We start from the raw sequence: 25,402 nt of genomic DNA on the forward strand, positions 1-25,402 counted from the left end.
AGCATAGGGCGGGAACATTCGATGGGCTAAGGGCAATATATCAATTAGTACGACCGCAAGAAGAATAGCGACTCCACTCACGAACTGGCCCCGAGCTCGACGAAGGGAAGGAAGGCCTCATTGAATGGCTCTGCTGTTGTTGGGTGTGGAGTGGGAAAGAAAATGCGCGTGGAGCTATAATTGCACGCGTCAAGCATAAGAGCCAAAAAAGAAAAAACAGCGTACTGTACGGCGCGGCTGGAGCATTACTTGCAGAGAGCATGTATCGGGGGCTCCCATACAGATCCGGCGAGGTGTCCATCGCCGTGTCATCTGAGTCTTCATCGCTGCTACTTCCCTGCACCGGGACAGTTCGTGCATGGCGATCCCGGTACCGAGCTTGACGGATGGAAATTACGTCCAGACGTGTGTCTGTTGAGTCAAGGTGAGCGTAGGGTGCAGCGAGGGGACGAGTAGCCTTACTGGAACGCGTGGGTTTGTAGCGGGGGGGAATAAACCAAAGTGGGCCGAGACTCTGGGCTCTCTTGGAGCTCGTCGCGAGTGTGTCAAAATTATTCAGATCAAGGTCGTCGCTGAGTGGGGGGAGTTCATAATAAGGCATATCGAGACACGGATGAGGCTGAGGGCGAGATGAGTTGGTGGAGAAATTTAAGGAGGTGGGTTGAAGAAATCCAAGGCGCGTTGTGTCGGAGTTTTGATCTCGTTATCTTTGTGGTTTCCAAACCGAGCACGAATAAGGTTCGAAAAAAACATACCGTAATCCTTGTCTGTCTATTTGTGTCCCTTGATAATTCTTACATAGACATCCGTTTAATGAAGAGATCCTCCTGGTTAGCTTGATACTGGCAAGCAGAACCTTCCTGGGTCCTATTGAATGGAATGATGCATAAAATTATTTCCCAAGGTCGAGCAGAAATGGCAGGAAAGTATACCAACATAAATGTCCGGATGTCTTGCTTCCCACGAAAGAGCGACGATCCTTGCTTCCCTGCTAACCGAGGAGGGTTAGTTGGACCCGAGACAACATGGATGGCATGCGTGTTGTATAGTCAGAGCAACAGTTATTGATGACCCATTGATCCTAGACCAAATATCCCAATGCGGACCCGCCTTATCCCTCATACATTGAAACGGTCTGTCTCTGACTGTCCAGCGCACTATCATAGCTTCTAGCCTAAGTTACAGCATCCGGTAAGTGATCCATGAGGAAAACCACTTACGACGTGAGAATGACGATGACTAACAGCAGAACCTTGGAACGGATTCCTTGCGGAATGGGAGATTTAGGAACGAGTGACACGAGTATCCTAGTCTAGGTGGTCCGTGACAGCGTAGCCGAGGTCAAGACTATGATAGGATAAATTTCTGTTACCCGGGATGGGTTAGCGAGACAGATTTTTGGTTATTACCTGCAACGTACCTTGGGCACGATGGCCGCTGACTACGGCGCTGAAGTCAAGGCGAGCACTTTGCCAGCTTGCCCAGTTCTGTCATCGAGGAATCTGGCGTCCTTGCGGGCCTTTGGATCCGACTAATAGTCCCGCTAATATGCTAAGCTTGATGTCACCAAGTCCACGCATACGCAGCGAGGTCCGTGCGCCAAACTGATGTTAAGAGGATACAGAAGCTGATGGCAATGATTATTTGGTTTGATTTGCCTGCCAACGCCACCACAGAGCTACGAGAAGTGGAGTACTAACCTAGCCGCTCAGGTGTGTAGACAAGTCGTGGAATTCGCGTGTAATGGGCATGGACGTCGATGACATTGACAGCGGCATTATGGGTCAGTCGGATAACCGTGATCGTTCGTGGTCACGAGTCGAAACGGGGCTCGAACCTGTACCACCATCATTCCCTTCATCGACTTGGCCATTTGTTATCGAACACACGAAAACAACGACTAATGTCAAATTTTTCCCCTCTGAGGTCAATCCCTGCAGAATATCGTACGTTTTAGACTGGAGGCGACATCTTGAACAAGGCTCTTTCTTTTATTCGCCCATCTAAAAAACGTTACTTTACAGACCGTTGCCTATGATCTGTTGTCCTGGCAGCTACTTATACCTCCACGTGGGGAGACGCCTGTCTGACTGCAAAGCCGCGGTAAAACTTGGAACAGAGGAACCACGCTCGATACATCTGCGGCATGGCGTGTGCACTGGTGTTAGCTGCAGTGTAGTATCGGGACTTCTGGACATTTATAGAACGATCTAAGCGGTACGCCGCGTAAATTAGAATCCAGTAAACTCGTTATTGACACCATCATCGTCCCTCAGGTAGATGATAACCATTGCATCGTCTATCGTCCGATCATTTTCACCTCACGGAAAGTGAGTATTCCGTCCTTTCGAACTCCGGGGGCCTTTTTACTCGACAAAGCAATGCGGCGGCAGTTATGAAGCTCCTCCGAACCGGCGTCTGTTCACTTCCTGACTTGACGGTTGATCTCTATGGAAGAGAGCACCATTTTATATCCTGTCATTCTACTGGACCTCCGAGTTATTGATGTCTCTTGCCAAGTTTGCGCTCTCTCGATCTTTGATATCGCAAAACGGGCCAGCTGAGTGAGTACTCGTTCTTTTAGCAGCCTCGCTGTCTTCCTAACCATCCCTTGAGCATGGCATTTGTCTCGTCCATAATTGCCGAAGAGGTTCCTATGATCAGGCTTTTGATCTAAATACCCCGTGCAGTCGATTTATAAAGATCTTCGGCCATACCCATCAACACTATGACACAAGGAGGACGATACTCGTCTTAGGATGTTGTAAAGCCGTACTTCACGACAGAGAAGCAAGGGCATCCCAGTTTTATGATATGCGCCTGTCATTTCAAGCCACCCAAGTCCTTATCCACAAGGTCATGGTCGTGCCCCACATATAAAAGCCTTACTCGTATGGCTGCCACCGCTGTCGAACTCTCATTCTCATTCTAAGCAGGCGTAGCTAAGCATGCTCTGGTTAACTTCTTTCTTCGCTCTTCCTCTCGTCTCGTCTTTACCCACCAGTGGAATCCAGCCCCGCTGTACAGTGTCCAACAGTTCGTCGGGGCTCGTGTCTTTCTTTACACAATTCTTATTGATAAACTCCAGATACATACGATGATCTCGTCTATTACCTTCAATACGCTTCTTCTGCCTATCTTGACGAGTGCGCTAGCCCAAATGGAAACACCCTTGTTCAACGATACGACAATGAAACTACGGATACTCAGGGATTTCTCGCCCGTGACGACACCAAAGGCGAAATCGTCATCGTTCTCAGAGGAAGGTCAGTATTTACCATGGTGTAAAGTACATCTGACTGATGTTATCGTGAAAAAGCTCGACTGTTCAGGATTTAGCAACCGACGGTGATATTCCGCTCGTCGACCTGAGCATTCAAGGCGTCAATGCACCCAGTAAACTTTTCTTTTCAGTTTTGACTGGCCATGAATCTGACCGGATAATTAGCCGGTACTCAAGTTCACCATGGTTTTCACACTGCGTAAGTTGTCTTTGCTTCAAGTCTTAGGCCTTGTCCCGAGAATTCCCGCTTAGTTGGAACTCCATTGCTGGCGATGTGATTGCAACAATCCAATCAGAGTTGGCCAGTCATCCCAATTACACTCTCGCCACGTCTGGACATTCCTTGGGCGGGGCGCTTTCCAGTCTGGCTGGGTAAATCTTCTTCTTTCTTCCGTGACACAGTACTTATGCCTCATATAGCATCACATTGCAACAAAACTTTCCAGATATGTACGTGTTCCTATCGCCGCTTGGGTATGCGCCTGAAAATTTGATCTTGTCAGCCCGGTGAAAATGTACACCTTTGGTCAACCGAGGTCCGAACTATCCTTTGGTGTGTCTTTGTGTGACTGACAAACATCTTCCGCAGGACCGGAAACCCCACCTACGCTTATTTCGTTGATGCGCAACTGGGCTCTAATGTCTTCCGAGGTGTACATGGCAGTGATGGGTACGCTGCTGCTCCATTTGATGACCGCAACAATTAACACAGGCCCACAGTGTTCCTACCATGATATCGGAAGACCTGGGATACGAACATCACGGTAACTCAGCTCCTGTCGTCTGTCTGACAGACATCTCACTGGGTCGTACGTAGGTGTCGAATATTTTCAAAACGGAGACCTACCGTCGGCGGAGACTACGAAGGCATGCACTGGTAATGAGGACCCCACATGCTCAGCGTCGATTCCCAGCTCAGGTATCAACATGTACCACCTCGTTGTAGGCACTCATATTATTCATTTCATCCTGTTGTTACTGATCACAATTGAATAGTATTACAATATTACGGTTGGAACAGCGTTTTGTGATTAACGTTTCGTTTACTTGTAATGTTGACTGGTAGAAACTATTTGTCATGTTAATTCTCATCCCAATACCTAGAACACGAGCTTGCCGCAAGAGTCACGTAAACCAATGACAGGCAAACTGATATAGAGCAACATATCTATAGTACATTCCCGCGGACGCTTGGGTGATCTTAATCACATCGGAGACAAACGCACTCAATGACAGATGGTCGTCCGAACGTGGATACGAAAATGTTAAGGCATCGGCCTGACCTACCCTATCTTATTGTCAGATGAACAAGACTACTCACTAAAGGGACGGGAAGAAGCTTTTGAAGCTTTGCCAGTACGCAACATATATAAGGAGTTACACTGACGCAACGTACATCCACCGTTATGGACGTACCCAGGAAATGGCGGCATAGTACTGATGGGAGTACTGTCGTTGGTCGTTGACAGTTGACATCATGGTAAATTATTACCCATCGTTTCTGTATGACTATACATCCAAGAGAGCAGCATATCCGAGTCGTTGGTTGCCGGCTCTGGTGTAGTTGGGGTCAACATAACGGATGAAAATCGACGAAGGAGATAAACGGACGAACAACGTCTGAAAAATTATTTGTTCTTACGTAAAGATGAATACTCAATTTTCAAATCCCAACACAAGGACCCACAGTCTTGAAGTTCCGTTATTTCTCAGATTATCTGCACTTGGATTCCCTGTCGTTCCGAGGTGAGTTGAAAATCGGGATTTCGAACTCAGATAATCAACATTTTTCCTGTCTTGACATTGAGCGATTGATAATATCGTATTTCATCGTACCGAGCTTATCTACATCTCTATTAGCAAGTTTATAACGGTTCCATTCCTACTGTAACGTGAGCGGGTGGTACATCACTCCATTACAGTTTGCAGTCGTTGCAACTTGTGCCTCGGCATCTTGGCTAATGGCAGGTTACAGAGGATGTCAGTTTGCGACGTTGCGGAGCTGCGAATTCTTACAGTAAGGCATCCACCAACTTCGTGTTGATCTACATGAGGAGTACTTGGTCAGAGTGATCGCCAACGGCATAGTGTTCCAAAGACTCACATAAGTCGAGTTAATATTTTTGACCTTGTTTTCCCCCATCAACTGCATCGTTGTCTCCAACTCGGTTCTGAGGATGTCAATCATTCTCAGCACACCCTCCTCCCCCTAGATATTCCAAATATTGGGCTCCTACCTAAACCCACGGCTCTCGCGCCAAGCGCCAAGAGCGTGATAACATGGTTTCCTCTCCGCACTCCGCCATCCGCGTACACCTCCATCCGCTCAAACACCTCTGGGGCATTCTGTCGGATATCAAGAAGAATCTCCACTGCCGTAGGCGCACCATCAAGGGTACGTCCACCATGGTTAGACACGTAGATCGCAGGAAAGCCAAGCTCGAGACATATCCGCGCGTCAGCCGCAGTTTTGATACCTTTGGGAACGATAGGAAGCGACGTTAAGTTTTGTATCTCGGCAAGAGCGACCAAGTCGAAGGTTGCTGAATGAGTCGGACTATCACAAAACATTAAGATAAACGCAACTATGAAAGACAGCATAGCAATCGATACCTGTATCCGGCGCCTGTGAATCGCAATGAACGGGATCTTTGTGCCCTGGTTTAATGCATGAGTTAATATTAGTCCATGACCGCTCACCTGATGCCGTCGACGCCAGTATTATCTATGGTCAAAAAGATGGCCCTGTAGCCAGCGTCTTCAAACCGTTTTAATTCATCTACCAGGCGGGATCGATTGGACCAAACGTATTGCTGGTGGAACATTATTTGACCGTCTAGCGAAACATTTGCGATTCCCTCTAAAGACTTCGTTGCGTAGATACTAGGCTGTACACCAGGAAAAACAGATACAGATGGTTAACAGCCTGAGAATCAGCATAAAGCTACTCACGACGTATCAAGTCCCCGACTTCCCCGCAGCAGTCGCCAGTGACAGTTCGGCGGACTGATTTGTATGTCCCGCATCGGCAGCTGGGGCGATGAAGAAAGGAGTAGAAAAGTTGTAGCCCAGAATAGACGTTCTGAAGATCATTTGTATGAACTATTCTAGCGATAACAAATCATTCGACATACGAGAGGTCAACATCTGACACGTCCCGAAAGCTATAGCCGTTGAGGTGGACACTTTTCCAGATATTCAGGTTGGCCTGGTAAGTAATCTCATCTAATGCCCCAGTCCTATAATATACTGTGAAAAGAGTAAGAAAGTTAGAGATACTCCATATTTCCAATAATGCGCGTAAAAAGCTCGCCATAATGACGCTTCGCGATCACATTCTTAGCAGCGATTTGCATATCGTTTAGACTCCACATATCTTCGAGAGGCGGTAGCTCTCCTGCCACCCAGTCTGAGGTATCTAGGCCAGTATCAGGAAGACCCTCGGTGTCAATGTTGACCGCGAAGCAAAGAGGGAAAACGAGCCAGAAGCAAAGACATAGTCGTGCATAGTAGTTCATGATAGAAGGAATCAAAGAAGTGATTCTGTAACTAATCGGCAGATTTTACAAGTCCCTGACAAATCCTTCAATCCAAGCCGGGAAAGTAAGGCAACGCCGGGGAAGTCTATCCAACCGGGGTTTTGCCATTCAGCTGTAGATATCCGAGTCCGCGACCGCAATAGAATATAGTAGCAATTGTTAGATTATAGCAGTGAGAGTAGAATAGCTGCCCCGTGAAAAAGCTTAGGCAGTATAACCGTGGCGAGAGCCTCGAGATGGCGAGACGAGAAACAGAGCGGACCCTAAGAAGCCTGGCCATATGTATAAGCTTCAAACTTGTTCACAGCGTGTGAGCTATTATGCCGCCAGAACACATATTCCTTATATTGAGGCCTCAGAAAAGTTCCCTTCTAGTATCAACGATGTACGGCCCAGCAGTTTTTAAACATTTTTGCTGATCGATGACGGAGGATGCAAAAAAGCCACGTAAACGGCTGTGCGGGCCGCGCACGGCCACAGCTTTTCGGTGTTCTAGGTCCAGGTTCCACCTTTGTGACTTTTTATCTTGAAACTCATCCAGCTTCAAACGGATACTCCCTCTTCTGCTTTCTCCTGTAGGCTCTCCTCCCATGAACACTCCTACAGGCCTGTGGAGCTTCCAGCCCCCGCTCATATGATGACTGAGACTCCCGACCTTCTTTTTTGTCAGCACATATAACTGGCTGTGCTCTTACAGCTCCCCAACCTTGATTTCCTTCCCACCGCTATTCGACATTATGTCAATTAACCGAATCGATGGACCATCGAGTTTGGATCCAGTGCAGAGCTTTGCAGAGGCCAAAGGAGGAGAAAGTGAAAAAGCTAGAGGGAAACCGGATAAGGAGGTATCCGAGGTGCAGGAGAGAGGAGAGCAGAAACAGAATGAGTTCCATGCCTCTGCCTTGCCGAATGCTGCTATGGCGGCGAGTGCGAAGAAGATTTCTGGGACGGTCAAGAGACCGGTAGCTAAGAAAGGTGCGACTTTATTGTTGGGGTGCTGAATAGAAAACGATCTATACAACTACGAAGAAAAATACCCCGAGGATGTTACTTATGAAGAAACGGCACCAAATGCGAGAGTTTGGAGAACCTACGAAGATGAAAGCAACAGCCACGACGCCAACATGGTCGAAGAGTCACGGGATAACGTCGATGTATTGCTTGTATTTGTAGGCCTTTACTTTCTTCCCTTGGATTTCGCTCTGAATGTGTTAAAGGCAGGCCTTTTCTCGGCAGTTTGACGACAATTGTCGCCCAAACGTACCAGAGCTTGCAAGCAGACTACGCTGCCATGTCATTATCTCTACCATTTGAACTGATCCTTGTTCAATGTGCCATCATCAATGGTTCTTCGGCCGACGCTATCGCTACCTCCCCACTGAGCCCCTACATCGCTTTTATTCCTACTACCACGGACGTCTGGGTGAATGGGCTCTTGTTTACTAGCCTTTTCTTGGTCTGACGACTGCGCCAGTCGCAGTTCTCGTAAAGCAGTGGCTTCACCACTATGTCGCCCTGCCGTCCGGAACACCGCGTGACCCTAGTTTTACGCGCCAGTTCCGATACTAGGTTTCAAAAGTGGCATGCCCAGGTCATTACAATGCTTGTATATATTTAAGGGCCAAATTTAGTCATTTTCCTGAACACATGTTGGCGGGGACTTTCCGAACGGCGAGGTATACATCGATGACGCGATGACGCGCATGACGATCACCATTGCCGAATTTGCACCCGCGGAATGATCTGCGCTCTTCAGTGATGGTGTATTTGTACATCCCAGATGCCCCAACCTCTTCTTATCCTCTTACTACCATAAGTACGTGTGACACGCCTCTATTGCTCTCTTGGTGACATCGTGAGTCTCACATTTGCTCACCCGCCTTTCAGCTTTCACATATCAAACCCAAGCTCTTTCGCGCCACTGTCTTTTCTCCTTGAACGTTCCCTGAACACGCTATCTACACGATACGATTACGATTCTCGACGTCAAGTGCAGCTTCAACGATCAATTTGTCGCTGTCTTCTATCCCACCCCATCCATCGCATAACAACGCCTACAGAACACGGTCCCGCATTCGAAAGCACTCTCAGAATGGATAGCACACGCCTTTGCACGCTGCCTGGCGATACCACCGACTCGGAGTCTGTAGTCTCATCGGCTGCATCTCAGAAAGCTGGCACCTTTGACAACAGCGCTAGCGGTATGAACATGAACAACTGTCATATTGATGTCAGCAGTGTAGACGAAAGAAAGCTCCTGCGGAAACTTGACATCACTTTGGTGCCCTGGCTGTCCTTCCTGTACCTACTGAGCTTCTTGGATCGCTCAAGCGTTGCGAAGTGCGTTCAGTTTTGCTCCTTCTAAGCGATTTCCTTATTCGATTCCTTTAAACGTCTGTGCAGCGCCAAGGTCTGAGTGCTCGCTATAAGTATATGAAAGCGATTTGATGCGACTTTCTTCCGTTCCAGCTCTATCATTTCGAAGAAGATTTACATATCTCAGATAACCAATATCTCATCGCATTGACGATATTCTACTTCAGGTAAGCCATTCTCTTGCATTATAGCCTACAGGGTCCCGGTCTGACTGTTGCTCAGTTATTCATTTTTCGAGGTAGCATATACTGAGATCGTGGCAACAGCCTTTCAACTGAAAATTCCGCACAAGGTACCGTCGAATATCCTTCTGAGACGCCTCCGCCCTTCCATCTGGCTGTCAACTCTCATACTTCTCTGGGGTGTAACCATGGTAAGCGAGCTACCTAAATGGTGCGCTTAATGCTGAACATTTATCAGACCGTTCAAGGCTTAGTGCACAATTATAGCAGCCTGTTAGGTAGCTATAACCTACTTATTGCTCGATTCAATGAACATATTGGGAATATAGGTGTGCGGTGGCTGCTTGGAACATTCGAAGCTGGTTTGTTTCCTGGAATCAACTATTACCTATCGTGGTATGCAGTATGCTCTTGCTATCGGCGAAGCTCAGTCAATGACTTTAGTTGGTACAAACGTTCCGAGTTTGGCGTTCGGGCGGCTGTTTTCTTCTCTGCTGCTACTGTATCCGGAGCATTTGGAGGTTTGATAGCGGTGAGTATAGAGTTCTATTCCTGCCATTTCTCACATAGATGTAGGCTGCTATCTCAAACATGGAGGGAGTTGGCGGAAAGCCCGCTTGGGCGTGGATTTTGTGAGTTAACCCTACTCGTTTTTAACGTCTTGTTCTCATAAACATATCGTTCAGCATTCTAGAAGGCCTTGTCACGGTGGTCGCGGGAGTCGCTTCGTTTTGGATCATTCAGGACTTCCCCGACAAGGCTAAATTCCTTTCTGAAACAGAACGGACCGCCGTCATCCGCAGATTGCAGGGAGACGACCAGTTCAGTGCAAACGGCGAGGAATTTCATGCAAAATATATAAAACAGAGTTTCATTGATTGGAAGACCTGGGTTGGGGGTGAGCTATCGTTTTTTTCTAGCGCGTTCGGCTTATACTAACGGGAAATAGTGTTGGTCTTCGCTGGCGTCTCTATGCCAACGCACTCTTTCTCCTTGTTTTTACCATCCATTATCTATCAGGCGAGCGTTGTGTTGATGCAGTGTATTCTTGGCGGCTGATGACTCCTTCGTTTTTCATTAGCTAGGTTCTGTTTATTGACTCCTCCGCTAGGCGAAGAGGTTGACTGTGTTTGCAGGTTATAAAGCCACACAAGCGAATCTTCTGGCGGTCCCCGTTTATGTACTCGCTTGCATCGTAACGTGCATCGTTGGTTTCTCTGCTGACAGATACGGACGACGTAGTTATTTTAACCTGTGAGTGGTTTTAACGATCAAAATTGAAAGCATAAACAAATGCTGTAATAAAGGGTCTTCTTTGGTATTGGTACGCCTTTATTTTTTTTTGACCGGTTACTTGCACTGAATGACCGGGTAGGCGTCGTAGGATACATTATCCTCATTGTATCGAGAAACGCAGCACTGTCATATTTTGCTGTATACCTTGCTGCCTGGTAGGTTCACTCCTCTGCGTTGACTATGTTGTTGCTGAATCCGGTTTCCAGCGGTATCTTCCCCATTAATCGTGAGTAGAGCCGAGACCTGAGGTCTCACAAGCACTTAATCTCTACTGAATGATTTTGCTGCTCGTCTAGCGAATACTATGTAGGTTTTTTATCTCTTGATAATGTCATGAATCACCTGATCATAAAATGTAGCGCTTGGTTATCTAACAACGTCGAAGGAGCCTACAAGCGGGGCGTTACGTTAGCCATGGTGATCAGCCTGTCCGTCCTTCAAAACGATAGGTTTCATTGAAAGCTGACTCGACTGACAGCGGAAACCTAAACGGCGCCGTCAGCGCAAACGTGGTATGTACGCTACGGATTCATACAACTACTTGAATAAGCTCTTTTCTCCTCAGTACCGTGCCAGTGATAGACCTTGGTACCCCCTTGGTAAAATTTCCCTGCGGTCTAGGTTCATTGATTGATAATTTTACACCCTATAACAGGACATGGTACGTTTCTTTTACACTGGATACCGGACAGCTGGCTCAGAGGCATATAGGTTTGGTGCTTTTGTACCTTGGCATTGGCGCAGTTTTCTCAATAGTATACCTAATCCTTCTGAAAAGGGAGAACAAGCAACGGGACCGGGGAGAGAGGGACGAGATCATCGGTGACACTACTACCGAGAAGGGGCCTGAGAAGAATGGCCGATTCGCCACTGTCAATGACGCGAAGATGGAGAAAGGCGATAAATGGAGCGGATATAGGTACACCATATAAGGCATTTTATGTGAATGGCGCTTCTCTTTTTTACAGTCGCCTTCACAGTAAGTACAAGTCGTGTTATGACGTTTGGGCTCGCGTTACGGTTTCGCGCAAGTTTCGCGTCGGGAAATCTATTTTTACAGCGCGTCTTAGCACGTGACTCTTAATCGTTGATGTGACAGAGTGTGACAGGCGCGACTTTCAAGAAAAGGTTCTTCTACCTATCGATATCATCAAGGACATTCTTCCAGCATGTCGTCGGATTCCGGACAGCTCTCCTCTGGCGCAAGCTCCTACGCTTCCGACTCTGACGTCGAAGTTAGATTGGTTGGTCCTTTCTCAACATATTCCTCAACGCTGGGCCCTGGCTTACTGCAGCACGCAGATTGGCGGCGCCAGTACCTCAAAGAAGCGCAAATCAACGGAGTCCTCTGAAGCAAAGAGACTGGGCGTTTCCAAGGCGAAGAAGTTCAAGTCAGCTGTGCGTGTATCCTAAGGTTTGTTCTTGTCTAAACTAATGACGACCCAAGTCCGTTGTAGCTTCATCTGACATCGAGGATGATATCCCATACGACCCTGTCAATCCTTTTGTATTTGGACAGGGAAGCTACATTTCACATCAGGTAGGCATCGTACGATAATACGTCGTCGTTGATGCGAACCTCCCATAGAAACCCCTCGACTCGGAACGCCAAGGGCCATCCGCTAAATCCAAGAGCTTGTTCTCTGATAATGAGGATTCTAAACCGGAGAAGAAATCCACGCCACTGAAGCCAAAGGCTGTCGCTCGTGATAAACAGCGCTCGAAACCCAAGTCGAAGCCTGTCGAGGATGCTGGGGTGAGCAGCTTGTTGCTCAATTACAGAACTTCCTTTGAATTGCCACCAGCAGGGTTCTGGTGACTCAAATATGGAGAATAAGCCACCTATTTCGCAGAAGAAGACTACGACCAAAGAGAAGGTTACGATATTCGGCCTCCGAAATCTTACCCTCATACTGACCTTTTTTTTAATAGGAATCCAAATCTAGCCGGGCGCCTTCAACGAAGAAAGTAGCTGACAAGAAACCATCGGACAAAGACGATGCCACTATCAAGCGATTGAAGGTATATTGACTCCAAGGTCTAATCTTTATGATGTCCTGACACGGCGATCAGTCCTTAGTTCTAGCATGCGGTGTGCGTAAACCATGGGCGAAGCTTTTCGAAGGCGTCGATCGACCGTCGCAGCAGATTAAAACCATCAAGGATATCCTCACCGAGCTGGGCATGAAGGGTCGGATGAGCATGGAACAAGCCAAAGCCATCCGAGAAAAACGAGAGATGGAGCAAGAACTAGGTATGTAGTATCGTCCTCGCTCTTCTACGTCAAGAGACTCATTTCATATTGCTAGCTGACGTCCAATCCTTTGAGAAATCATTCGTAAGCCGCTCGTCGCGGAGCCGCGCCACGGCAGAGAAGAAGGCAGTTGAATCTGACCAAGATGACTCTGACGAAGAGATAACTGAAAAGCCTGTGAAGCGGAAGGTGAATACACTTGTTACCTGTCTATATGTACTATAACTGACACACGGACGAAGATGTCGGCCAGGCAGAGTATTATGGCCTTCTTAGGCGATGATAGTGAATGAAGGAGTATCGAGCCGCTCTCGACCGTGACTCTCGCACCGTTCATGTATAATGTTATTGATTCACTTACACTAAATCCGCATCCCAACCTTTACATCGGTTCATAATATGTTCCAGACGGTCTGCTCTTCTGCTGCTCGATGTAATCCGGTGTACGATAATTGTTGAAAACAAGGGAAGTTGAAAAGATCCCATCGGATATTAGCTTGAGACCAGCTATGGAAGCCCCAGAGTTGTCCAGGGACCACAGCGATAACGCTAGTGTGTTTGTCGAGGATCGCCGAAGAATACTAGTGGGTGGATGTCAGTAAACTTATAATTGAGGTAATCTCTTCCAACGTCGTTATTACCTTGCGGGAAGAACGAAATCTGTTTGAGGACTGGTACATGCTAGTCAGATATCCAGGATACCAGGAAGTTATTGTTGAAATGACCTCACCCTAGGTTATTGATGTACTTGCCAACTTGCCATCCATTCAGGTAAATTTGAACTCTGAAGTTCGAGCTGATATCGCTGGGAGTAATAGACAATCGGATAGGAAAGTCGACACCATCAGGAACGGGCTAAAACATATTAGTTCAATGGTGCTCGATAGTCAGTCGGAAAACATTTACCAGGTCGAATGCCGTGCGATAAAAGTTGATTCCAGCGCGTGAGAGGCCACCACCGGAGAGAGGCGTACCATTTTTCCATTGGACATCAGGATACCCAGGCAGGTGTGCACCGATTCTTTCTGCATACAAACCCCCTTCGTTTAAATATCCTCGATAGGTATCGGGAGTATTTATCGCTCCGCCTTGATTTCCCTGTAGCCTCCACGATGTGAAGGTCGTATTTCCACCTTCAATGGCGTACCCCCGTATTCCCCGGGGCTCTTTGCCGCCATTCGCTAGAGATTGTCAGGTCAGCACATGCAAGATCGCCAGGGTATATAGTAAAACTTACTACTAGTTTCAGAAAGACTTTATCAGACCGTGTCAGAGAGTTCTCTGGTCCCAGCATGTTCAGACATAACATACCCAGTATGATCTACACCACAAAAATATGAATCTTCGAAAAAACGTAGAATTGTTGCAAGCAGTAGTATACCTTGAACAACAACAAGCACGTTATCCTCCCCCATACGAAGCGTGTTTTCAGGAACATCCCACGAATCTTCTGACAGGCTCACGGTCGAATTGCCCTGGCCCGATCCAAGGAAGACACCATTAAGCCACGCAGTGTATCCGCCAGCAAACCCATATTGAACTGCTAGCCTCACTGTGGTCTCGTCTCCGGACGCTTCGAAATGTCCTCGGAAGATCAAGTTCCCGCCATAAAATCTAGTAAGATCATTACCGATCGTTGGCAATTCATGGCATTTGTCATGACTTACCCGTATTGCTGCGAATAGAGCACGACATCACCATACAAAGGAGGAAGGTTTGTGTACTGCAAACGAAGGCTCCAGTTAGTGATCTCGGGTTGACGAGAAAGCGTCTTACGTTGGTGGTTCGAATGTCAGCTAGAACAAACTGGGAATCGTCGAAATCTGGCATAATCTCAGGCAGGCTGGAACGATCCGAGTCAACGGACTATTTTATAAAGAGTGTCATCATCTCACCTGCCGAACACTTTCCAATCATCGAGAGCAGGCAAGCTAATGTTGTCATCTACACCTTGGATAGTAGCCACAAATGATCCACGGGACGATTTAGATATCGGTATATCTCTGCCATTCCATGACAACCGAGAGATAGATGATGGAGCAATGAACTCGACAGAAGTGGTACCATTGAGATCTCCAGTCTAGGCATGAAACAGTGTAAACCGGATGACGGATAAGCATACTTCAAAATGACTGACCAGTTCCAACGTATTCTGGCTTAAACTTGACGAACGTAGAACATATGGTCCTCCAACGAGAACACTAAAACATATTTAGATCACTGAGTAGGTGAAAAGATGTCAGAAGACTGACGTTTCGTTCGTTCCAATCGAAAAGAAATTGCCAAATGTACCACTTCCTTCTATGATCGGAGCATGCCATTGGTATGCAGTCGCTTTGTCCAGAAGGATAACTACGAATTTATTGTTTTGCAATTGGATGGGAATGAATTGAGGTCCATTTAAGGTGTACTGAAGCGTCAGTCTACCGTCAGAGAGTGTTGCGGTAGCTCCAGGGGCATTTTGGAGATTCGTTGACTTGAGTTCAGTTGACAGTAAAAATGCGGTTTCTCCTGTCTGGCCCTCTGGAGCGTAGAGGACAAGATAGTCCGTATCACCAATCCTATCGGAGATTTCAACCTGAGAAAAATCCTTGTCATCGAGAGTGATACTTACGTCGTCCATGTCATAATCCTAAAGAGAGAGTCAACATCGTCATTAGCTGCAGAAGATAAGCTACATACTCAGCAGTTGAGTATAGTATAGTCGTCGAGCTCCTTCCAAACACATAGTCAGTCACAATTATTTTACTTTCCCGTCCATTAAATGTCAACGCGCCAGTTTGAGGTATCAGCAAAGACCCTTTGGAAGTGTTGACACGAATCTGTGTCGTAGTCAGCTCCGTCGATCTGCAAGTTGGTGAACATGGCAATCATTCAAAGAATCTGGGTGCACTTCACGTGGAATCGTTGTGACGAGTTACGTAGAATGCAGCACCGGTCTTAGAATTGCGTAATTCTGCTGTATGAATCAGCGAGGATGTTGTATAGTTGGTGCCATTCGCTATGAGATCCGAAGACAGTAAGTCGCGAGAGACGCGCAGGAATAGCCCTGTGGGGGTGTGATTCAAGAGGCCCTCACGGAATCAGTGACTATTGGAGAGGACGAACCCTGTAAACGCATCTCGTTCATCTTGGTGTTAGCGACGCGGTTCTCGTTGATTCCTTTCTGGAATAAGTGCCGTGTACAATTGCAGATATAGATAAGCAAACCTCCGCCATAATCATATGAGGTATATGAGACCTGTCAACGAAATTAGAAAGCAAGGTTACAGATGCGAGACGCGCACTGACTGGAGCCGCGGTCTGACCCCAATTTGTGCCTCCGAAAAGCATGTATATATCTTGTAAGCATCATCAGAAGAGTGGAATTCAGCCAACACACCGCAACTCACTCAAGATGGTGGCCGTTTGCGCGCTACACGAAATTGTGCGTTGAGTTAAAGAAAGAGAAGCAGGAATCTGATACTTGCTAATTTTCCTTGTAGAAGATGTTCTCTGATCAAACGTCACATATCGGTATCAGTACAACAACACTTGTGGGAATCCGTACCGAAGGAAGCGTCGGTGAGATCATTTGCTGTATGAGAATATATCAAAAAGTGGCAACATGAGAAGTTATTCACACACACAATATTTCTCGTATCCCGTCCCGCCACGAGGTGTAACAGAACCCCACTGCAATAGAAAGCCACCCGAAAACTGTAGAAGCAGTATGGTGAGGCAAAGAAGGTGCACCCATCTGTTGCGCATAATACCTCAGCGAGACACAACGGATTACTTGGGGCAACAGCCTTGTGCGCGGAGTAATATATCGACTGAACCTGCGCCCAGCGATTTGAGCCTTGGGGGTAAGAGTCACCGCTTGAATTAGGTAGTGAGCCTTCCTGAAGGGATGAGTGTTCGAAAGGTATACCAATATATATTGACACGTCCAAGGCCAGGACGATCGGGTGAGAAATTCCTGCGATTGTGATCAGTATGTGAAGGGAGTAAAGCAGAAGGTAGATAGTACCCTGCCTGTCCCGCATGTTGGTCGTTGTGAGTTGTAGCTACATGATATCATATTTGGCGTGGGAATAACTTTGTTCAAAAAAAGGCCTGACGTACGAATTACAATACCGTTGGCCCTGTACAAGTCGATGATAGCTTGCATGTATTCGTCATTTCCTTCACTTTCAGAGAATTCGTTTTCGGCTTGGACAAGAATGACTAGATGCGTTCGACGTAAAAAAAAGCTTTCTTCTGTCACGTCGGCACTTACTAGGACCTCCATTCGTGATCTGATTCTTAGCGATTATCTTGGATACAGAAGTCAGATAAGGGGTCCAAGCTGGTAAGATGTATTCAGAACATAGTTGCCGCCGAATCTGCATACCTTAAACGTACCTTCAGTATAATTTGGATTGTTCGTGCGAAGGTTCCCCGCAATATTCCCTACCCAGCCAGGAAACCCTCCACCCGTAGTTTCTCCGTCTGTGTGGATGACGTCAAACAATATCTAAGGCGGACAGAATCTTTCTTACTGATGTACGGTCCGGGCCTGATTCTAAGGATCAGTTATCACAAGCCAAGAAATGAAAATCATGCTGACAGACCTCGCAATCATCCAAAGACCAGCCTTCTTCGCTTGGTCAATGAATCCTTGTATATCTCTGTAGGTTCCTTCTTCAAAATCCCCTTTACCGCCATTGGTATCAGGTGCGGGATAATGAGGTGCCCAGTTGACAATGAACGAAACAGTATTGAATCCGTTCGCTTTGATCTTTTGGAAGATGTCGGTCCAGATACTTGGATCCCCTGGGATCCTCCACGGATGGACTTCCGCTGACAAGATAAACACTCGTTGCCCATGAATCGAAAGCGAATAAGGGTCCCAAGTGACTGCGTCCGTGAGGCCAGTAGAATTTCTTCGAGAGTACGTGTGAAGGCTTTCGACCAAGATCACCGGGTTACAGGTCAGCAAGAGAGCCAAAAGCAGATATACAAGCATCTTCTGAGAGTTGACGCGAATGGAGGAGACATCATCGGATACAGTGACGACTTTTATATAGTCAGATGGGCTTGTTTTGATACGAAAAGCTTCGCTTAGAAGAGAAGAAAGGTATTCCGTAGAAGCAACACATGACAGTCAAGAACCTTTACATGATCGGTACGATGCGCACCATGCACGCAAAAGGTCATCTTGAACGGTCCGCCCTTACCCGTTTTCCCCAGGCTTTGCCACGTGGACTGAAGGAAGAGTCAGAAGACGAAGTTTTGTTAGGGAAAAGCGTTAGAGTGATGGTCAAAGCAGACAGCATCGTCTAGACGTTTCTTGCAATTATTCACGGAAGCGATTAAGTCTCAAGCCTTTGTACAACTAACGAGGCATCCAATAAGCTGTCATTCTAGGAGTGAATATGCGTCGTGAGGAAGCTCCACGAGGAAAGACCCCGACAGATAGATTGATGAACACACTGGAAGGGGAGAATGGGAATTATAAAAACATCATTTATTGAAATATCGATATGTCGCTTTCGCACAAGGGCATGGCCAAATAGAACGTGGCCAAGCTACTAGACCGTTATCCTCTCCGACCCTTTCTCATAGTCGGAGTCATCCGAGCCGGTCGAGGGTGTAGCCAGGGGTGAACGCCAATGGTTGGGTTCGGAAGCAGTCAGGCATCACGGCGACGAAAGGACTAGATGAGTCGAAAGTTGTGGTTGTGGTTGGAGAGAGCAACAGTGAACAAACGATCAATGCGATGGTACTCGCCCAACCGCGGTTGACCTGCTTCGTTGATTTTGACGACGGCAGCAGCGGCAAGCCGTGGACGAAATCGAGGATATCATACAGATGAAACACGCTCCAGCCTTTTGGATAGTAGAACCTCTTGGGTCATCCTCGATTCGACGATGTTATTGGGGGCAAAGTCTGTGTATGGAGGGATGACAGATAGTATCTTCATATGTCAGTCTCTGAAGATGGTCTTAGATGATATACGCAGCAATAGCATCGTAACCGTCCTTCTAGCAAAGACACCTTGACACCTCCCGCTCCCACCGAAGTCTCTGTCCCAGCGTTCGATAATGTTCTGTTCCAGATGTCGTGCATGCCAATATGTGTTGACCGGAGGTTGATGTAGAGGGACAATGCTGTAGTGGTGGTGTATGATAGAACCTAATGATTGGAGGGACGCTGGTGGACGGTTCAGGTCATTGCCATAAGCGGCAGTTTCACATACGTGCTTGCTCTGTTAGCAAGGCATTTGACAGTCGCTAGTAGGCGGGCCGGCTACTAGGCTACCAATCTCGGTAGACCTCAAGGAGGGAGGCGATACGTAGGAACTGAAACGTAGACTGTGGTCAGCCATGTGCATGGATCTATATCACGAGTCCCACTCACTTGTTGAGCCTAAGCAGCGGCTGGCGATGTTGTACAATTGATATGGAGAGGTTAGGGATGTTAAAAAAGCCGTAGCCCGGAGGAGCGCGGTGCAGTCTGGTGAAATGTCTGAGAACTTCAAGCTTCAACTTTGAGGCACCAGGCGTCCACAGCCCATCCTAGAAGAGGTGTCCGTTTCGCTTGAGGGAAAGTATTTGTACACTGGATGGGACTGCATGTTGAATATACAAGAGGAAGTAGAGAAAATGTGTGATCGCACAGCCACTGACGCTGAAGCGAGTTGCAAACAAAGACAATGTTGGGACAGCCTGTAGTATTGCTTAGTATCGCAAAGTCCAGACATTTGAACGTTCAACCATGTTTCTGACGTCCAATATCACAATGACTGTAACCTATTGAATGTTTGTATTACCCGATGAGCTGGTAGGGTTTAAATTTGTCCAATAACTCCTCGACTGTCTCGCCGCCAGCTTCGACTCTTTCAACTACCGTTATCATTAAACCACCCGAACCCTTTGATAGTTCGGACTCATAGAGGTGGGGGTGGAGCGGGACGAAGCATGGGTAGGCCCCCGCCACACGAAAATGCGCGCCTTCGGCAAAGGAGTACCCGTACTCCCGTTGATAATACTTCAGCAACCACACCGGCATGGCCTCCTTCCCTTGCATGCGCTCTGGAAGGCAAGTCGCATCTTCAAAAAGTAATTTCCAGCGACAGGGGAACCTAGCAGTTTCGGGGCGACTTTCGCCGAAACACATGCCGATGTGATGGCGATGGGGGGCCTGCAATGATATGGAAAGAAGTTGACTTGAAGTCTTTCCTGGCAGGATAAGATACGTACTACAACTATATAGTCGAAGTAACTTGCGATGCAAAGAGAGCCTGTAATGTTTGGTTAAAAGCCGAGTCACGATTTTTATACCTTGGCGAAATGGTTTCAACCATTGAGACGCTCCACAGACAAAATTGAAACAAAAAAGTTGCACTGGCAGCGCAGCGATCATTTACACTACATCTCCATCCTAGCCTTTACATTGATTCATAGTACGTTCCAGATGGCCTATCCTTCTGCTGTTCAGCATAATCGGGTGTACGATAATCGTGGAAAACAAGGGAGGTTGAGAAGGTCCCATCGGATATTAACTCGAGACCAGCTATGGAAGCCCCAGAGTTATCCAGGGACCACAGCGATAGCGCCAACGTGTTTGTCGAGGATCGCCGAAGAACACTAGTGGGTAAATGTCAATGACACTATAACTAAGATAATTTCGTGCGAGATGGATATCACCTTGCGGGAAGAACGAAATCTGTTTGGGGACTAAGTACATACCAGTCAGGTCTCCGGAATATCCTCTTTAAAGTGAACTCACCCAATGTTATTGATGTACTTGCCAACTTGCCATCCATTCAGGTAAATCTGAACTCTAAAGTTCGAGCTAATATCGCTAGGTATTATAGACAATCGGATAGGGAAGTCGACACCATCAGGAACGGGCTAAAGCATATCAGTTCAATGGCGTTCGATATTCAGTCGGCAAACATTTACCAGGTCGAATGTCGTGCGATAGAAATTGATTCCAGCGCGTGAGAGGCCACCACCGGAGAGAGGCGTATCATTTTTCCATTCAACGTCAGGGTACCCAGGTAGGTGTGCACCAATTCTTTCTGCATATAAACCCCCTTCGTTCAAATATCCTCGGAAGGTGTCGGGCGTATTGGCCGCCCCGCCTTGATTTCCTTGTAGCCTCCACGATGTGAAGGTCGCATTTCCACCATCAATAGCATACCCTCGTATTCCTCGAGGCTCTTTGCCACCATTTGCTAGAGATTGTTAGATCAGGACGCATAGGGCGGCCGGGGCAGGCGGAAGACGTACTACTAGTTTCAGAGATGCTTTATTAGACCGTGTCAGAGAGTTCTACTGTCCTCAGCATACTTAGATACAACATACCCAGTGTGATCTATATGGCGCAATAATGTGAGCCTTCGAAAAGACATAGAATAATTGCAAGCAGTATACCTTGAACAACAACGAGCACGTTATCCTCCCCCACACGGAGTGTATTTTCAGGAATAGCCCAAGAATCCTCTGACAAGCTCACGGTCGAGTTTCCCTGGCCCGATCCAAGGAAGACACCATTAAGCCACGCAGTATATCCGCCAGCAAACCCATATTGAACTGCTAGCCTCACTGTGGTCTCGTCTCCGGACGCTTCGAAATGTCCTCGGAAGATCAAGTTCCCGCCATAAAATCTAGTAAGATCATTACCGATCGTTGGCAATTCATGGCATTTGTCATGACTTACCCGTATTGCTGCGAATAGAGCACGACATCACCATACAAAGGAGGAAGGTTTGTGTACTGCAAACGAAGGCTCCAGTTAGCGATCTCGGGTTGATGAGAAAGCGTCTTACGTTGGTGGATCGAATGTCAGCTAGAACAAATTGAGAGTCGTCAAAATCTGGCTCAATCTCAGGCAGGCTTGAGTGATCCCAATCAATATATTGTTATGCGAAAAGAGTGTTCCCATCCCACCTGCCCAAAACTTTCCAGTCGTCGAGAGTAGGCAAGCTGATGTTGTCATTTGCACCTTGAATAGTAGCCACGAACGATCCACGAGATGATTTAGATATCGGTATATCTTTGCCATTCCATGACAACTGAGATATAGATGATGGAGCAATGAACTCGACATAAGTGGTACCATTGAGATCTCCGGTCTGGGCATGAAGCAGCGTAAAATGGATGACGGGTAAGCAATACTTCAAAATGACTGACTAGTTCTAACGTGTTTTGGCTTAAACTTGATGAACGTAGAACATATGGTCCTCCAACGAGAACACTAAACCATATTTAGATCACTGAGTAGGTGAAAAGATGTCAGAAGACTGACATTTCGTTCGTTCCAATCGAAAAGAAGTTCCCGAATGTACCACTTCCTTCTATGATTGGAGCATGCCATTGGTACGCAGTCGCCTTGTCCAGAAGTATGACCACGAATTTATTGCTTTGCAATTGGATGGGAATGAATTGAGATCCATTTAAGGTGTACTGTAACGTCAGTCTACCGTCAGAGAGAGTCGCCGTAGCTCCAGGGGCATTTTGGAGATTCGTTGCTTTGAGTTCAGTTGGCAGTAAAAATGCGGTTTCTCCTGTCTGGCCCTCCGGCGCGTATAGGACAAGATAGTCCGTATCACCAATCCTATCGGAGATCTTAGCCTGAGAAAAATCCTTGCCACCAGGAGCGATACTTACGTCGTCCACGTCATAATCCTAAAGAGAGGGTTAACATCGCCATGAGCTACAGAAGATGAGATACATACTCAGCAGTTGAGTATAGTATAGTCGTCGAGCTCCTTCCAAACACATAGTCGGTCACAATTATTTTACTCTCCCGTCCATTAAATGTCAACACGCCAGTTTGAGGTATCAGCAAAGACCCTTGGGAAGTGTTTACACGAATCTGCGTAGTAGTCAGCTCCGTCGATCTGCAAGTACGTGAGCATAGCGATCATTCAAAGAATCTGTGTGTACTATACGTGGAGTCGTTATGACGGGTTACGTAGAACGCAGCACCGGTATTGGAATTGCGCAATTCCGCTGTGTGAATCAGCGAGGATGTTGTATAGTTGGTGCCATTCGCTATGAGATCCGACGACAGTAGGTCGCGAGAGACACGCAGGAATAGCCCTGTGGGGATGTGATTCAAGATGCCCTCACGGAATCAGTGACTATTGGAGAGGACGAACCCTGTAAACGCATTTCGTTCATCTTAGTGTTAGCGACGCGGTTCTCGTTGATTCCTGGACGGAATAAGTGCTGTGCTCAAACGCAAATAGATAAGCAAACCTCCGCCATAATCATATGAGGTATATGAAACCTGTTAACGAAATTATAGACACAGATTAAAGATGCGAGGGGCGCACTCACTGGCGCCGCGGTCTGTCCCCAGTTTGTACCTCCGAACAGCATGTATATGTCTTGTGAGCATCATCAGAAGAGTGGAATTCGGTCAACACACCGCAACTCACTCAAGATGGTGGCCGTTTGCGCGCTACGCGAAATTGCGCGTTCAGTTGACAAAGAAAGAGAATCAGGAATGTGAGACTTGCTAGTTTTCCTTGTAGAAGACATCCTCTGATGTCACAAATTAGTATCATTACCGATGTTAGTGGCGGCAACCGGTACCGAAAGTAGCATTGGTGAGATCATTCGCTGCAGAGAAATATATCACAAAGTGTCAAGATGGAAAAGTTTCCACACACAATATTTCTCGTATCCTGTACCACCCCGAGGCGTAACAGAACCCCACTGCAATAGGAAGCCTCCCCCAAACTGAATTACAATGATGAGTCAAGGAAGAAGTACCCATCTACGGTATCATACCTCAGCGAGACATAAAGGATTACTTGGGGCAACAGCCTCGTGCGCGGAGTAATATATCGACTGAACCTGCGCCCAGCGATTAGAGCCTTGGGGATAAGAGTCGCCGCTTGCATCAGATAGTGAGCTTCCTGGCGAGCAAAGCACATGAAAGATATACCAATATATGTTAACACGCCCAAGACCAGGACGATCGGGTGAGAAATTTCTGTGACGTAATAAATACGCGAAAAGAGCGAAACAAGCAAGAGAAGGTACCCTGCCTGTCCAGCATGCTGGTCGTTATGAGTCGTGGCTATGATTGTGAACATGAGAGTAATCGGCTTATGAAAGAAGTGCCGACATACGCATTACAATACCGTTGTCCCTGTACAAGTCGATGATAGCTTGCATGTATTCATCATTGCTTGCACTTTCAGAGAATTCATTTTCGGCTTGGACAAGGATGACTAAATGGATTTGACATGAACACAAGTCTTCTTCAGTTAGCTTGGCGCTTACTGGGTCCTCCATTCGTAATCTGGTTCTTTGCAATTATCTTGGATATCGAGGTCAAATAAGGCGTCCAAGCTGGTACAGCGCATTTAGAACATGGCTTCTGAAACCGAAGTCGCATGCCTTTGACGCACCTTCAGTATAACTTGGATTGTTCGTGCGGAGGTTGCCTGCGATATTCCCTACCCAACCAGGAAACCCTCCACCCGTAGTTTCTCCGTCTATGCAATGACATCAAACAAATCCAGGACGTATGAAATCCTTCTTACTGATATACGGTCCGGGCCTGATCAAAAGAATCAACAGAGGCCAAGAAATCAAAACATGCTGACAGACCTCGCAATCATCCAAAGACCAGCCTTCTTCGCTTGGTCAATGAATCCCTGTATATCCCTGTAGGTTCCTTCTTCAAAATCCCCTCCGCCATCATTGGTATCGGGTGTAGGATAATGAAGAGCCCAGTTGACATAGAACGACACGGTATTGAACCCGTTCGCTTTGACCTTTTGGAAGATGTCGGCCCAGATAGCTGGATCACCTGGGATCCTCCATGGATGGACTTCCGCTGACAAGATAAACACTCGTTGTCCATGAATTGAAAGCGAATAAGGGTCCCAAGTGACTGCGTCCGTAAGACCAGTGGAATTTCGGCGAGAATGTGTGTGAAGACATTCGACGAAGGTTGTTGGATTACAGATTAGCAAGAGAGCCAAAAGCAGATATACGAGCATCTTGCAAGAGATCTCGAGTCCGGGTTGACGAGAATGAAGCAGACATCGGACGCGGCTTTTATATGGTCAGATGGGCCTGTCTTGATGTGAGAGCCCTCGCTTAGAAGAGAAGTAGATGTAATCCGTACAAGCAACACATGATGGTCAAGAACTTTTTTTCGTGATGGGTACGACGCGCGCCATGCAAGCAAAAGGTCATCTTGAGATGACCGGTCCGCACTTGCCCGTCACTTTCTCCGAGCCTTCGGCACGTGGACCAAAAGAGGCACACAGCAGCGTTAGAGAGTGCTGGTCAAAGGCGGACAACAAGCACTCAAAATTTCTTGCAGTTTTTCTCAGGAGCAATCAATTCAAAGGTCTTTTATAAACTGGCTAGACTTCTATACTGACATTCTGGGGTAAGTAAAAGTGCTCCGTTCGACGTCTGGCTAATGCGGATTTTGTTCCGCAATTATCACGCCATACCCCATGTATACG

The 25,402-nt window shown here is 47.1% G+C and overlaps 7 protein-coding genes across 7 annotated transcripts; 4 read left to right on the plus strand and 3 right to left on the minus strand.

Moving 5' to 3' along the window:
* Nucleotides 1-2,948: 2,948 nt before the first annotated feature.
* On the plus strand, nucleotides 2,949-4,318 carry EV420DRAFT_1635968 (alpha/beta-hydrolase; the record flags this gene model as incomplete). Its single annotated transcript, XM_060476520.1, has 11 exons — nucleotides 2,949-3,036; nucleotides 3,089-3,266; nucleotides 3,320-3,396; nucleotides 3,449-3,482; nucleotides 3,536-3,655; nucleotides 3,704-3,733; nucleotides 3,787-3,819; nucleotides 3,873-3,953; nucleotides 4,004-4,047; nucleotides 4,101-4,225; nucleotides 4,280-4,318. 11 exons carry the CDS (start codon nucleotides 2,949-2,951, stop codon nucleotides 4,316-4,318), a joined length of 849 nt encoding a protein of 282 aa, XP_060337524.1.
* A 775-nt stretch (nucleotides 4,319-5,093) lies between these two features.
* EV420DRAFT_1743504 (FMN-dependent alpha-hydroxy acid dehydrogenase) lies at nucleotides 5,094-6,801 on the minus strand (the record flags this gene model as incomplete). Its single annotated transcript, XM_060480079.1, has 9 exons — nucleotides 5,094-5,241; nucleotides 5,300-5,328; nucleotides 5,388-5,492; nucleotides 5,531-5,840; nucleotides 5,897-5,932; nucleotides 5,984-6,166; nucleotides 6,279-6,365; nucleotides 6,418-6,522; nucleotides 6,563-6,801. 9 exons carry the CDS (start codon nucleotides 6,799-6,801, stop codon nucleotides 5,166-5,168), a joined length of 1,170 nt encoding a protein of 389 aa, XP_060337525.1. The 3' UTR covers nucleotides 5,094-5,165.
* Nucleotides 6,802-7,336: 535 nt separating this feature from the next.
* On the plus strand, nucleotides 7,337-8,497 carry EV420DRAFT_1506250 (uncharacterized protein). The gene is made up of 3 exons (XM_060471313.1): nucleotides 7,337-7,797; nucleotides 7,852-7,991; nucleotides 8,040-8,497. The coding sequence occupies exons 1-3, from the start codon at nucleotides 7,560-7,562 to the stop codon at nucleotides 8,061-8,063; spliced, it is 402 nt and encodes a 133-aa protein (XP_060337526.1). The 5' UTR covers nucleotides 7,337-7,559; the 3' UTR covers nucleotides 8,064-8,497.
* Nucleotides 8,498-8,555: 58 nt separating this feature from the next.
* EV420DRAFT_1506257 (MFS general substrate transporter) lies at nucleotides 8,556-11,760 on the plus strand. The gene is made up of 23 exons (XM_060471314.1): nucleotides 8,556-8,677; nucleotides 8,731-9,162; nucleotides 9,226-9,232; nucleotides 9,292-9,365; nucleotides 9,421-9,436; nucleotides 9,491-9,571; nucleotides 9,619-9,658; nucleotides 9,710-9,776; nucleotides 9,825-9,912; nucleotides 9,957-10,012; nucleotides 10,067-10,278; nucleotides 10,330-10,400; nucleotides 10,428-10,431; nucleotides 10,517-10,634; nucleotides 10,688-10,704; nucleotides 10,756-10,831; nucleotides 10,883-10,902; nucleotides 10,973-10,982; nucleotides 11,036-11,104; nucleotides 11,155-11,188; nucleotides 11,242-11,275; nucleotides 11,332-11,337; nucleotides 11,388-11,760. The coding sequence occupies exons 2-23, from the start codon at nucleotides 8,915-8,917 to the stop codon at nucleotides 11,606-11,608; spliced, it is 1,569 nt and encodes a 522-aa protein (XP_060337527.1). The 5' UTR covers nucleotides 8,556-8,677; nucleotides 8,731-8,914; the 3' UTR covers nucleotides 11,609-11,760.
* Nucleotides 11,761-11,767: 7 nt separating this feature from the next.
* EV420DRAFT_655659 (uncharacterized protein) lies at nucleotides 11,768-13,351 on the plus strand. Its single transcript, XM_060482945.1, has 9 exons — nucleotides 11,768-11,920; nucleotides 11,979-12,074; nucleotides 12,124-12,216; nucleotides 12,265-12,432; nucleotides 12,485-12,553; nucleotides 12,609-12,698; nucleotides 12,750-12,930; nucleotides 12,986-13,119; nucleotides 13,173-13,351. Exons 1-9 carry the CDS (start codon nucleotides 11,846-11,848, stop codon nucleotides 13,221-13,223), a joined length of 957 nt encoding a protein of 318 aa, XP_060337528.1. The 5' UTR covers nucleotides 11,768-11,845; the 3' UTR covers nucleotides 13,224-13,351.
* On the minus strand, nucleotides 13,313-18,087 carry EV420DRAFT_1758832 (glycoside hydrolase family 35 protein; the record flags this gene model as incomplete). The annotated part of the gene is made up of 30 exons (XM_060480568.1): nucleotides 17,526-18,087; nucleotides 17,454-17,470; nucleotides 17,317-17,403; nucleotides 17,192-17,260; nucleotides 17,038-17,139; nucleotides 16,943-16,979; nucleotides 16,844-16,891; nucleotides 16,686-16,791; nucleotides 16,560-16,629; nucleotides 16,481-16,507; nucleotides 16,401-16,425; nucleotides 16,323-16,345; nucleotides 16,222-16,271; nucleotides 16,141-16,171; nucleotides 16,039-16,092; nucleotides 15,829-15,979; nucleotides 15,613-15,777; nucleotides 15,545-15,562; nucleotides 15,183-15,491; nucleotides 15,068-15,131; nucleotides 14,826-15,010; nucleotides 14,707-14,773; nucleotides 14,598-14,653; nucleotides 14,312-14,544; nucleotides 14,242-14,251; nucleotides 14,168-14,184; nucleotides 13,837-14,111; nucleotides 13,661-13,785; nucleotides 13,572-13,601; nucleotides 13,313-13,511 (listed from the first exon to the last, which is right to left on the minus strand). Exons 1-30 carry the CDS (start codon nucleotides 17,918-17,920, stop codon nucleotides 13,313-13,315), a joined length of 3,045 nt encoding a protein of 1,014 aa, XP_060337529.1. The 5' UTR covers nucleotides 17,921-18,087.
* Nucleotides 18,088-20,238: 2,151 nt separating this feature from the next.
* EV420DRAFT_655798 (glycoside hydrolase family 35 protein) lies at nucleotides 20,239-25,120 on the minus strand. The gene is made up of 31 exons (XM_060482946.1): nucleotides 25,054-25,120; nucleotides 24,531-25,001; nucleotides 24,464-24,480; nucleotides 24,329-24,415; nucleotides 24,201-24,269; nucleotides 24,047-24,148; nucleotides 23,958-23,994; nucleotides 23,860-23,907; nucleotides 23,703-23,808; nucleotides 23,582-23,651; nucleotides 23,505-23,531; nucleotides 23,429-23,453; nucleotides 23,348-23,370; nucleotides 23,247-23,296; nucleotides 23,166-23,196; nucleotides 23,066-23,119; nucleotides 22,856-23,006; nucleotides 22,640-22,804; nucleotides 22,572-22,589; nucleotides 22,210-22,518; nucleotides 22,095-22,158; nucleotides 21,852-22,036; nucleotides 21,731-21,797; nucleotides 21,622-21,677; nucleotides 21,336-21,568; nucleotides 21,267-21,276; nucleotides 21,192-21,208; nucleotides 20,862-21,136; nucleotides 20,686-20,810; nucleotides 20,604-20,633; nucleotides 20,239-20,543 (listed from the first exon to the last, which is right to left on the minus strand). The coding sequence occupies exons 2-31, from the start codon at nucleotides 24,923-24,925 to the stop codon at nucleotides 20,345-20,347; spliced, it is 3,045 nt and encodes a 1,014-aa protein (XP_060337530.1). The 5' UTR covers nucleotides 24,926-25,001; nucleotides 25,054-25,120; the 3' UTR covers nucleotides 20,239-20,344.
* Between the last annotated feature and the right edge of the window lie 282 nt (nucleotides 25,121-25,402).

The sequence above is a fragment of the Desarmillaria tabescens genome (genome assembly GCF_030435595.1).
Source record: "Desarmillaria tabescens strain CCBAS 213 chromosome Unknown EV420scaffold_3, whole genome shotgun sequence".
Classification (NCBI taxonomy): Eukaryota; Fungi; Basidiomycota; class Agaricomycetes; order Agaricales; family Physalacriaceae; genus Desarmillaria; species Desarmillaria tabescens.

Coding starts and splice junctions, on each gene's coding strand:
- EV420DRAFT_1506250 (XM_060471313.1), top strand. CDS start 7,560: ATGTCAATTAACCGAATCGATGGACCATCGAGTTTGGATCCAGTGCAG. Junction 7,798..7,851: donor GAGACCGGTAGCTAAGAAAG/GTGCGACTTTAT, acceptor ACAACTACGAAG/AAAAATACCCCGAGGATGTT. Junction 7,992..8,039: donor TCGATGTATTGCTTGTATTT/GTAGGCCTTTAC, acceptor AATGTGTTAAAG/GCAGGCCTTTTCTCGGCAGT.
- EV420DRAFT_1506257 (XM_060471314.1), top strand. CDS start 8,915: ATGGATAGCACACGCCTTTGCACGCTGCCTGGCGATACCACCGACTCG. Junction 10,279..10,329: donor TTGGAAGACCTGGGTTGGGG/GTGAGCTATCGT, acceptor AACGGGAAATAG/TGTTGGTCTTCGCTGGCGTC. Junction 11,189..11,241: donor GCGCCGTCAGCGCAAACGTG/GTATGTACGCTA, acceptor TTTTCTCCTCAG/TACCGTGCCAGTGATAGACC.
- EV420DRAFT_655659 (XM_060482945.1), top strand. CDS start 11,846: ATGTCGTCGGATTCCGGACAGCTCTCCTCTGGCGCAAGCTCCTACGCT. Junction 11,921..11,978: donor CTGACGTCGAAGTTAGATTG/GTTGGTCCTTTC, acceptor TGCAGCACGCAG/ATTGGCGGCGCCAGTACCTC. Junction 12,217..12,264: donor GAAGCTACATTTCACATCAG/GTAGGCATCGTA, acceptor AACCTCCCATAG/AAACCCCTCGACTCGGAACG.
- EV420DRAFT_655798 (XM_060482946.1), bottom strand. CDS start 24,925: ATGCTCGTATATCTGCTTTTGGCTCTCTTGCTAATCTGTAATCCAACA. Junction 24,149..24,200: donor GATTACGAATGGAGGACCCA/GTAAGCGCCAAG, acceptor AAATCCATTTAG/TCATCCTTGTCCAAGCCGAA. Junction 23,371..23,428: donor GTCTTCTACAAGGAAAACTA/GCAAGTCTCACA, acceptor AATTTCGCGTAG/CGCGCAAACGGCCACCATCT.